A 13,005-nucleotide genomic window follows, 5' to 3' on the forward strand; every position below is an offset into this window, starting at 1 on the left:
AATGTGTGTCTGTGCGAACTACTTAAAATATGAACAAGTATGCAGCATAATCTCACTTTTATTCAGGAAGAAGAGGACGTTTGTGACTGTGACTCCGGGCTCACTTGGCAGAAACACCCCCTGACCCTCCACCCCCATCGCAAAATGTAATGCCCGTGAAAAGGGAAGGTGGACGCAGTGTTATATAGAACATAGTCCTGAGAGCACGATTGAAAATGAAAACTAGATATAGTATATGGTATAAACTATGCACCAAAAAGTGTGATATAAGATGAATCGGGGCTTGAAATATAATATGCAATACATTGTGCGCAATGACAGATTCATTGGAGAGCGCAAGATAGCACAGGCACTAGCGTGTGCTATGCAATATGCGCCTCGGAGTGTAATATGCACAGGGCAGTGTTGTGTAACCTAACTAGTCTCTAAAGTTGTAATATAAAATATGTGCTGGGGAGTGTAACGTTGCAAATGCACTGTGACAAAGATATGGATCCCAGATTGTAATATGTATGGCATAGCGCTGTGCGTTATAACATAGGCATCAAGGAAGGCACGTTAGATGGGGCAATATAACCCGTGCGAAGGCAAGTGTGGCATGACATATTCACGGGGTGGTGTTACAGTGCACATGGGCTAGAGAGTGTCATAGCATACGCACTAGCTGGTGGAATACAACACAGAGGTGTGAGGCACTCGGCGGGCACTGGTGGGTGTAACACAGCATTGGGCTCAGCCCGGAGCACGCTGTGACTCTCAAGTGAGATTCATCTCCTTTCCAGAGAGTAAAATAAAAAGTATTACACATCCGGTGGTGGATGTGTATTTTATTAACCGTGAGGGGGGTTTCTTGCATAGTTTGGTCGAGTTTTTGTCGAATCCCCTTTGAATGGCTTGGTGTGCGTGTATATTAAATATGCCCGTCAATAGCTATCCATGTTTGTATACATAAACGACAAGGGTGTCTACTTGGAGAGTACCCACTGGCGGGGACGCCGGGATTAGGCACGGTGGGTCGTCAGACACGTCAGAGCTTCACTAGCAGTGTAAATACATTTCACGTGGATTCATTCTATGCATAGTTGCCTTTTAATGAATATCACGCAAATCGTCATGGTGATAGGTACATACGGTTTGTCCAGCATGTCCTAGGTGTTTCTATAAATATATATTTTTTTTAAATAATAAAAAACAAAGGCCGGCCCCGGGGGATGGGGTCCCCGGGGCCATAAGTGGCCTGAGGAGGGGAGCCACGCAGCCCCCTCCTAAAGAATTTTTTAAAAAAAGGCCATGACCCGGGGGTTGGGGTCCCGATTAAGACCTTGGGAGGGCCAAATTAATTTTTTTCAACAAAAAAAATTAGGATGCAGACCCTGGGGGATGGGGTCCCCAGGGCCAGTAAATTAGAAAAAGAAGGGGGGCCACACAGCCCTCCTTCTTAAAAAATAAAAGACCGGCATCGCGCCAGAGGCCACGCCCCCTCCTTGCAGCACTCTGCAAACGCGCCCCCTGGCCAGTTGTAAGTTGGGGAGTTAATTCCCCTTCAATACTGAGGGTCCCTGAGGGCCAACTAGCCCAACAGGTATCTCCAGTATGCGCCAGGGAGCTGCGTTGCAGACAGGTGTTCTGAGGCCACGCCCCTTTTTACACCTCTATGCAACGCAGCTCTGTGGTGCTTACTGGAGGTACCTAGTGGGCTAGTTTGACCCTCGGGACCCTTAGGATTCAAGGGGACTTAATCTCTCAACTTAGAACGGCCACAGGGCGCGTTTACACAGTGGTGAAGGGAGGGGACGGGGCGTGAGGTGACGTGTGCAAACACGCCCTGTGGCGCGTTTTAAGTTGGGGAAATAATTCCCTTTCAATCCTGAGGGACCCTGGGGGCCAACTAGCCCACCAGGTGCTTCCAGTAAGCGCCACTGCGCTGCGTTGCAGAGAGGTGGTCTAGGCCGTGCCCCTGTTTACATCTCTCTGCAACGCAGCTCTGTGGCGCTTACTGGAGGTACCTAGTGGTCTAATTGGACCCTAGGGACCCTCAGGATTCAAGGGGACTTAATCTCCCAACTTAAAACAGCCATAGGGCGTGTTTACACAGTGGGGAAGTGAGGGGACGGGCCTGAGGTGACGTGTGCAAACACGCCCTGTGGCGCGTTTTAAGAGGTAGTTTTAATCCCCTGCCCTATTATATACTAGGGGCTTACAGAGGAGGTCATGCTGATCACACGGTGATCCCAACGCATAGTGTTCCCTAGTGTATGTAGGTGGTTTCACTGTATTCTGAGTGTTTTTTAACATAGCACTGGCTCTAGGACTGGTTAGTCAGACTGAGTTACCACCACTATCCGTCTGAAAAAGTTGAGGGTACAGGATGATTTTGCAACAAGGCTTCTTTCTGCTCTTCTGTTTGTTCTTTCTGCACGTTATCCTTCTTCCTGCACTTTTCTTCGTCTTTGAGGACTTCTGTTGCTTCTTTCTGCATTTCTTTTTTTTCTTTCTGTGCGTTTTTTCTTCTTTCTTCACATGTCCTATCTCTGTAGGCATAGTTAGAAATTAGCATTTAAAAAACCTTTGAAATTCACTGAAAAAACCATAGGTTTCAGGGGCGTTATAGTTAGCTGGACTTTTCACTCGTACAAAACCATTGAAATTCCCCCGTTATAGTTAGTTCAGCTAACTATAACTCGTGCGCCCGCAATTCACTGCTGATGACGTCACATATTACATCACTCATGACATGGTCAATGACATCACTCATGACATCACTGATGACATCTCAAATGACATCACTGATGACATCATCCTTGTGATAGTGTGGCAGACCTCCTCTCCCCCTAATATAACCTTTGATACACACATTCAAAAATAGAAACTAAAATTTTAAAAACAATTGACATAGCAGTATCAGTTACAACAACCTATTCAGTAATTCTAAGATCCACATACACATCCACTCATTCACCAACAGTCCTATACAGTCACTCATACATGTACTCACTCATCATATGTATTCATACACCTATACATCCTGTTACACAACGCCACTCATCCATAAAGTTACTCACACACATAGTCACTCATGCTAATAAAGAATCAAACATCCATTTACTTGCATATACAGTTATACACACACCACCACACTTACTTCTACAGAAACTTACACATACTTAGTCTTTTAAACAATCACTTATAGAAACACATACGTATTCATAGAGGAACTCTTTCAATCTCTCACTCTCACATATACTCACTTATATACACCAATAGTCACATATACTAGTTTAAAACATATGTAGTTACTCATAAATACACTATTGAGACAGTCATTCACTCACTAACACACCCATGCACACACTCATCCACCCATACAGTCCTGCACACATGCTGTCTTCAACACATACAAACAGTGAGTCTCTCATTCATACACCTATGCACTACGTAATACCCCCACCGAACCATACAGACACTCAGACACTCATACTGATACTCAAAAAACCAACTAATAACCTATATAGACACTCATGTAGCTACTCACCAACCCATGCAGCCACTTATACACAAAGTGAGAGACTGATACAGATATTTACATATTTAAACATTACTCACTAAGCCATGTATTCACTAAGATACACTTAATCAGTCAGTTATACAATCAATTTTTCAAAAACAAATCATCCATTTAGACACTTATATACCTATTTATTCTTCCATCGACCTTGAGATATACATACATAAAACATATCTAATTTTCAGAAAAACACACATTCACTGGATGATGTCATCAGTGATGTCATCAGTGATGTCAATTGAGATGTCATCAGTGATGTCATGAGTGATGTCACTGACCATGTCATGAGTGATGTAATATGTGACGTCATCAGCAGTGCATTGCGGGCGCGCGAGTTATAGTTAGCTGAACTAACTATAACGGAGTAATTTCAATGGTTTTGTACAAGTGAAAAGTCCAGCTAACTATAACACCCCTGAAACCTATGGTTTTTTCAGTGAATATATATATATATATATATATATATATATATATTACCTACTGGCGGTCGCCAGTAGGTAGTTATAGTTAGGACCCCTTTTCCATAGGAAATCCGCAACATTCTATTTTGAATAACTTTGGCGGTCGATGAATCCTCGCGAATTTCTCAAAATAGGTGGGGCGCGACGCTCCGCTCCTACCCTGAAAGTCTCGGGGGGATTCGTCAAGCGGGGGCTGAGATAAAAGGGGGGTCCCAAAACGCGTTTTTCCCATGCATTTTTCCATAGGACCTTTAGACAGAGCTACAGCCCGAACGGCTGAACAGAATTACTAGAAATTTGGCAGAGAGGTAGTCCCTATGTCAAGGAAGTGCCTTTTGTAGGTTTGGTGTAAATCTGTTCAGTAGATTCTGAGAAAATAGCCTTTAAATCAATATATATATCTGAGCCCGCTTACGGTACGCTTACCGTACGCTTACCGTACGCGTACGGTGGCGTGCGCGAGCGCGATTCTGATTGGCTCTTAGATCTTAGTAAACATTCGAATCGGCCGAAACCAGGAAGCGGCGTCCGCCATTTTGTCTCTCGCACTCTGAGGGGGGAGCTGATAAGCAAATGCCAAAAACATATAAAGGGGCTGTTTAGACAGCGCCCATGCACATAACCATGTTAGTTGAGTCTTCAAAGATCCCCCAAGGCAAAAAACGGTAATTTTTTATTTTTCGAAAACTATATTTTGGCAACATGAAATTATAAAATCGAAATAAAAAAAACACTATCCACATTGACCCCACCCCCTGTGCTTTTGGTGGCCGAAGGCCACCAAATGTACAGGGCTTATTAAAGTTGATAAAAACCGTGCACGGAACGCACTGCGTTAAGTGGGCGCGCACGCCTCGAATGGCGTAAAGTAACTTAGCATTTAAAAAAACGTACAAATTCACTGAAAAAACCATAGGTTACACACACGTTATAGTTAGGAATTAGCATTTAAAAAACCTTGCAAATTCACTGAAAAAACCATAGGTTTCACACATGTTATAGTTAGCGGAAATTTTACTGATAAAAAACCAATGAAATTGCCCCGTTATAGTTAGTGCTGGCAACTATAACTCACGCGACCGCAATCTTCTGCTGATGACATATGTGTCTTTATAAAAAAAAATATTTGTAATATATGTATAGCTAAAAATGTATGGAAGAAGACATGGGCAAATAAGTGTCTAAATACAGTATTAGCATCAGCAGAGGATTGCGGTCGCGTGAGTTATAGTTGCCAGCACTAACTATAACGGGGCAATTTCATTGGTTTTTTATCAGTAAAATTTCCGCTAACTATAACATGTGTGAAACCTATGGTTTTTTCAGTGAATATATATATATATATATATATATATATATTGCCTACTGGCGGTCGCCAGTAGGTAGTTATAGTTAGGACCACGTTTCCATAGGAAATCTGCAACATTCTATTTTGAATAACTTTGGCGCCGGTCGACGAATCCTTGCGAATTTTTCAAAATAGGTGGGGCGCTACGCTCCGCTCCTACCCTGAAAGTCTCAGGGGGATTCGTCAAGCGGGGGCTGAGATAAAAGGGGGGTCCCAAAACGCGTTTTTCCCATGCATTTTTCCATAGGACCTTTAGACAAAGCTACAGCCCGAACGGCTGAACAGAATTACTTGAAATTTGGCAGAGAGGTAGTCCTCAGGTCAAGGAAGTGCCTTTTGTAGGTTTGGTGTAAATCTGTTTAGTAGATTCTGAGAAAATAGCCTTTAAATCAATATATATATCTGAGCCAGCTTACGGTGCGCTTACGGTGCGCTTACCGTACGCGTACGGTGGCGTGCGCAAGCGCGATTCTGATTGGCCCTTAGATCTTAGTAAACATTCGAATCAGTCGAAACCAGGAAGCGGCGGCCGCCATTTTCTCTCTCGCACTCTGAGGGGGGAGCTGATAAGCAAATGCCAAAAACATATAAAGGGGCTGTTTAGACAGCGCCCATGCACATAACCATGTTAGTTGAGTCTTCAAAGATCCCCCAAGGCAAAAAACGGTAATTTTTTATTTTTCGAAAATTTCGCCGATTACGCTTACCGTACGCTTACCGTACGCGTACGGTAAAAAATTATTAAAAAAAAAAAACCCCACTCTCTCCACCCCGTGTGCAAATGGTGGCCGAAGGCCACCATTTGTGCATGGCATATAAGAGCACAGCATTTCCCCAAAAAATTTCAACAGATTACCTATCACAAGGAAGCGCATAATATGTCCTCCATGTGCGCACGGTGCGCGAAGCGCATCGTGCGTACATGGCCCATCTAGCGTAACGTGGGCACGCGGTGCGCGTAGCGCACCGCGTGTCCACCGTGCGTGCACGGCACTAACTGCGTAAAGTGGGCCCGCGGTGCACAAAGCGCACCGTGTGCTTACTGTGCGCGCACGGTGCGCGAAGCGCACCTTGCGCGCACGGAACGAACTGCGTTAAGTGGGCGCGCACGCCACGAATGGCGTAAAGTAACTTAGCATTTAAAAAACCGTACAAATTCACTGAAAAAACCATAGGTTTCACACACGTTATAGTTAGGAATTAGCATTTAAAAAACCTTGCAAATTCACTGAAAAAACCATAGGTTTCACACATGTTATAGTTAGCGGAAATTTTACTGATAAAAAACCAATGAAATTCCCCCGTTATAGTTAGTGCAGGAAACTATAACTCACGCGACCGCAATCTCCTGCTGATGACATATGTGTCTTTATGAAAAAAAAATATTTGTAATATATGTATAGCTAAAAATTTATGGAAGAAGACATGGGCAAATAAGTGTCTAAATACAGTATTAGCATCAGCAGAGGATTGCGGTCGCGTGAGTTATAGTTTCCTGCACTAACTATAACGGGGGAATTTCATTGGTTTTTTATCAGTAAAATTTCCGCTAACTATAACATGTGTGAAACCTATGTTTTTTTCAGTGAATATATATATATATATATATATATATAGATATATATAGATACTTGGTTGGTGCAATGTGTTTTGCTAATCCTACTGTTGGCTACCTGTCCAGACTCTCATGGTTTACATTCTCTCTGATCTGTGCATTTTCTTCCATGATTATTTTAAAACTGCTTTTTGTGTCTGTTTGAAAGAATTCCTATTGTCTAATAACAGAGCTCCTTTGGCATGTCTGCTACCGGATAATGTTTTTCAGTATTTTTGTGCATTCTCCTGAATTTTGATTTTTGTTCGTTTCTCTAGCAGCTTTTGTCTTTCTGATACCTCCTTCATTTTAGTCTGAGCCTTCTATTCTGTTTCTCTGCTAACTGATCTTATTTACGCATCACCTGCTGTCTAATTTGTTATGTCTCTCCTCTCTCTGCTGTGGTGGCTCAGGAAGTTCATGCTGTTGGTGCCCACTTTGCTCCATGGTGGATCATCGGAGCAGGTTTGTGTTGTGTTCCTGAACCTCAACGAAACCATCTCCGTTTCCGTGATGCTAAAGTCCCAGGAAAATAATGTCACTGTCCTACAGAAGGTCATCAAGGATGCCAATGAATTTCATTGTGAATCGTTTCAAGTGAGTATGACCTTGAAAGTATACCTCATGAAAGTTGGCTATGAAATGAATGACTAACAGAAGAATACTTGCTATGCTCGAAGTAGAGGCAGCAGTTTTAGACATGCAATCTAAAAACAGCAAAGGGAGTTTGAAAATGAAATATAGAGAGCTATCATGTTGATCAGCTGAGCGGAAGATATACAGAATAGTGCATTAATCTTTCTTTGAAAGCTATCTTGATGCAAACAGGACTGTCAGATAATTTGGACTGAGCAAATCCACTATAATAAGTGTAGTCTTATTGTACAAGGATCGATGGTTAATAAAGGCTTCCTAGCCAGAAACCTTACAGTGGACAATGAAGTAGAAATGATGTCTATCATAGTGCCCTGGTAAAATGATTTGGCTGAATTTGCCTTAGATGATGCCATCTCACCCTGAATTGCCATCCTCATATCTGGCCGTATGGCAAGAAAGTGGTGAGCTTTGCTATTAAGCCAAATTTGAAGTCAAGCTAAAGACCTGCTACACCCATAGTAGAAATGGGTATTAGTGCTGCGAACAGTACATCTGTGCATTCTCAGGGCCAAACACTAAAATGTTTGGCCCTCCTGTTGTGTTACAAGCCTCCTGACCCAATCCTTCCACTAAAGGAATTTTTAGTAAACCATTTAACCTTCAATTCCCTTTCTACAGACTGTGCCATTTTCTTAGAGACTTAAAGTGGAGTGCCTTAAGGGTGGGCAGGGCTCCAAATCTGTATCAGAAGACAAAAAAGACAAAAGATAAATGCTATCACTCAAATTCTTAGAGTGTTTGGTAAGCAGTGGGCATGGCTGAAAAGCTGTATTTTTCCAAAGATGAAAAACATTTAAAAAAAGCAGGTGAACCTGGTAGAATACAAATGGCAAACAATGTTTTTGAAAAGGCGCCTTTAAAAGAGCACAGTTGGCTATTTTTTAAACTAAAAATGTCCCTTGTTCAACAAATTTGTATGGCAGAAAATGAACCTAGAAATCTAGCAGTGTCCAGATAGAACCACAGTCACAAGAGTTATGCTTATCCTTCGCTTGAGTGTTTTAGTGGAAAGAATTAGGAAATAAGGTAATGTAATGCAACAATTGATAAATCTCAAACTTACATAAATGTTCTTTCTGTATTAGATGTAGTGGCTTCATTGTCTCCCATCCCTGTGTCATATGTTTCAATTCTCTGTCATTAATGCATATTTCCTAAACCTACCATTAGCCAAACTAAAACCTTCAATTGCTCCTTTTAAGACAGCATCTTAAAAAAATCCCCTCCAAATTAGATATCTTTAGTCTTTCTCTTCTAGAGGCTGTTTTGCCAATATGGTGCAACCTCGGTGAAGGATGATCATTTCTGAACCCCTTGACAAATGAGTGAGTGCCAAGTGCTGGTCTACACTATCTTACCTATATAAGCCAAGAATATTGAAAAAACACTGTAGCACTGGAATCAGTAGAAACTTCTCTTCATCTCCAACAATTACATTTAGGATTCCTGCTTTTGCATGGACTCAAATGGTCCTGCTCAATGGGGTAATCTTATTTTCACAGTAAATTCCGGTTTCCTATGCCATACTGGTTCTATTTGACTTGTTTCTGACATTAGTTACCTTGGAGCATTCTGCTTTTGTGATGCAGCTAGAAAGGGTTGCACAGGCCTCTGCGTCACCACCGCAGTGGTTGAAATAATTTCTATACAAAATAATACAGGAAGTGACCCATTAAAGAATTACTGAATCACCAGGCACCTTGAATGGTGGGATCCTGCCGGCGTACCCCATGTTTTTAATATATATTTGGTACATTCGTACTGGTAGGCACTTATGTCCTATAGTGCCTGTCCTTGGCAGAAAATACCAAATTTGCATCACTGTTCACGGGTAAAATTCAGAATATTATTCTCTTTCTTACTCTGACATTCAAGAACTGGAAGCTGGATAAGAACGTGTTAAGTGCAACTGTACACATCGTGGACAGAGGTGACCTTTCTTGGGTCCAACAACAATCTAAACAACCACAAACTAACTGACCCAGTGCTCTATTTTTGGTTCATAAGCTTACCCAGTGAAGAGAACAATGTCCACACAGCCCTATGGCACAACTGAGATCTTATGCCTCGTATTTTGTGGTCAGTAAAGACAGACTATTTCTAATGACACCATCTCTGCATTTATTTAGAGGGAAGACACCTTAACAAATGGTAATCTTGATGTTGAATTACAAGTCAGGTTAACTGGGTGCACCCAGCACAGACCAAGACACAGCGCCTGATTACAAAAAGTGCACCATTCACATTGCAGTACTAACTTGTACCTTCTCTGTGAATGCCTCATCAGTAAAAGGCAGATGGCTGTATGAAGCAGAATGTCCATCTTTCACTGCAGGCAGAGACCCAGCTTCCCATAGAGGGAAGAGTAAAGATTCCCCAGCATGCAGGTGCTGTGTGTGGCTGCGCCTGTTTACAGAGGTGTGCCTTGCTCACTCCTGATGGGTACTCAAACACACATTTAAAAGGAAGGAATTGAGGTTCACAACAATGTAAATCTGCTAAGACACTTTTGTTTTTACACATTTGCCCAAGCTCCAAATGTGACTATCTGTGTAGTTTCACAAAATTTTTCACCGCCTCCACCACTTTACAAGGTTCTGAAAAGTTTGAATAACCCTTCTATACTGTTTTATTTTTCAGACTCAATTAGGTAAGCTACAGTAATGTGATTTTTTACACCTTCTTTAATGACACCCACCTGATTCTTGATTGCCTATCTACACAGAAGGGACGTGACTTCCCAGACCACTTACCCTGACCACGCAGGCTTCACCCGTGAAGCAGGCTGTCTTCCTTTCAACTTAAAGAAAGGGAACATTCCTGTGATTGTGTTTAGTGTAGTCCTGCACACCCACAAAACAATCACAGAGTATCCTTTCGTAACACTCCTTTAGTTAATGTTAACAGTACACTCTCTGCCACAAAGTTATTTGCTCTTTCTTCTAGGCTATTACGTTTGGCATATATGATTTAACCCCATCTTTCTAAAAAACATCGCATAGTTTTTTAGGTTGTACACCTTTATCCATGACAAGTATTCCCCTCATTTAAAAAAAATCTGCTAATAATTCAATTCCTTCAAATGATGTTACATTTTCCACACACTTGAATACAAACTATTTTGGATGATAATAACCAGTACGCACTATTGAATATTTTTCTCTATCTTTTATTGCTTGTAATCGCCCCAAAAATTCAAAGCTTAATTGTCCCTTGTTTCGTTGGTACTTAACTGGTGTCAAAAGTGATTGGCTGACTACTTTCAGGTTGGTACTACTAGCAAAAACAAAACAGTTCTTCACTACATCTTGAACTTGTAAATCCAAACCCGGCACCAGAAAGGCTGCCTAACGACCTTCATGAAATGATACCATTGTATTTCTCTACGCACCACGAGATATCATTTGTCCCATTCTCAACAATCAACTGATATGGGTGTGTAATTTATCTTTCACCTGTGATAATTTCATTACATCAGGATCTGAATTAGAGACATTCACACAACATTTCACCGCTTCATTTTTCACCTTTTTATTAGTAAATCATCTTCCCTGTCTTATTACCATCATTCAAAGATAGATCCTCATCTACAGTCATCACCAATCCCAAATTTATTTTCTCTGCTTCAGGTATCTCTTCTCTTTCAATTGAATGACCTAGATAAATAATCAACAACCACACTCGTTTTTCGTGTAGCAGACCGTGCTTGGAATTTATATGCCCTTTGCTCCTAATAACCATCTTGTAACCTGCTTATATTACCTTCAACTTTATCACATTTGAATATATAAATGTATGGCTTGTGATCTGTCTTTACAATGTAGAGAAGTTTCCCACACATGAAATCTGAAATATTTAAATGTGGACCAGCAGTATAGTGAGTGTCTAACTATTACTGAGTATTCAAACTTTGGCCCTGTAATCTCCGAGATGCAAAAGCTACAATAATTTCTTGACCAATCACAGCCTGAGAAGATACTGTGCCTAATACCAGTTCACTTGTGACATTTGTACTATATGTCTGTTGGGTAACATCAAAATGTGCGAGTGGGGGGGCATTACTTCTGCGATGTTTCACATATTCAAATGCTCTTTCCTGCTTCGGGTTCCAGTCAAATGATGTACCCTTCTACGTCACTTTTCTCATACTTTTAACTTTGTCTGGGAACAATTTTACACATTTTGAATGTGGCCCAACCAAACCCAGCAAATATCTAAATTTGTCCTTGTGCTTCAAATGCCCTTTGGACCACACTAGTTTTCAGTTTAATACATTCACATGAAATCAAATGGCCCAAATATGTCACTCATATTACTTTAGTCTTAATTTTTTCTTTACCAGAATGTTGTCAGAGAAACAAATAATTGGGTTAGAACTTTCTTAGTCTGAACATGGTGCTATAATGAGGACTAAGCAAATGAGTGAATTTAGGAACGGGTATTCAAAATCAATTCTTACTGAAGGATGTGGTTTAGAAGCACATAGAATGCAAATAAAGTTGTAGTGCAGGTGAAATGGTAATTGGAGACAAGTTCTGTCAGAGACCAAAAATGCATGCTATAAATAGTTAGTCGGTTGTCACTGAGACAGGCAAAACTATCATTAGTCCTTAAGTGCATGTTAGACAAGAAAAAACTAACATGAGTCCTTAAGTGCAAACATGTCAACTGGCCAAGGGACCCAGTACTATTTTATTGTCGAACCGAAAACCATTTCTCATGTTGTCATAAGAGGCAACATTGTGCTCATCAGCACTGTGGCACATACCATCACATTCAGAAATCCATTCACCCATCTTTAGACACCCACCTCACCTCACCTCCTTTCATTAGTTAGTCGGCAGGACTGAGAGTGCAGATTATCGCATTTGTCCATGATAGCAGAAACCCAATGACTTTGAAGATTGAATTCACCATAATGGTAGCGTCATTCTATTCCAAAATAATGTACTCCCACATTCCCAACTGAAAAATGCACAACCAAGGTGAAAAAAGAGATGAAGAGAAGCAGCATGTGACAGCTAGGCTTTTTTAAAGTTTAAAAAATGCGGTATTGAAAGAAATACAAGTATAAATGTATTATAACATCAAATTCAAACCACCATAGCTAATCAAGAATTCATAAGTATATCACCAGAAATCACAAATAGAAACAACATTTTGCATAAACATAATATATTGAAATTAAACTAGCATTTTTAAAGAGATTTTTGTTTTAACAGAAAGGAGAGAGGAAGTAAAAAAAAAGTAGAGAGAAAGAAGGAGGAAACACTTTAAATCAGAGAGAATACAAACAAACAATTAATTAATTGAAGCCTATAAAGAAACAACCTGCATGAGATAAATAACAAGTCACGGTGGTTCAAACGAGCCGTTCAAA

At 40.9% G+C, this 13,005-nt stretch overlaps 1 protein-coding gene across 1 annotated transcript in view; it reads left to right on the forward strand.

The window, feature by feature from the left end:
* LOC146861876 (alpha-2-macroglobulin-like) overlaps positions 1–13,005 on the forward strand; it is a 1,085,963-nt gene that overhangs the window by 58,567 nt on the left and 1,014,391 nt on the right. The window contains exon 2 of the mRNA XM_085641046.1: positions 7,382–7,565. Within this exon, the coding sequence (XP_085497172.1) occupies positions 7,382–7,565 (184 nt within the window). The remainder of the gene's footprint in view (positions 1–7,381; positions 7,566–13,005) is intronic.

The sequence above is a fragment of the Triturus cristatus genome, chromosome 2_2, assembly GCF_964204655.1.
Source record: "Triturus cristatus chromosome 2_2, aTriCri1.1, whole genome shotgun sequence".
In the NCBI taxonomy this organism is placed as follows: domain Eukaryota; kingdom Metazoa; phylum Chordata; class Amphibia; order Caudata; family Salamandridae; genus Triturus; species Triturus cristatus.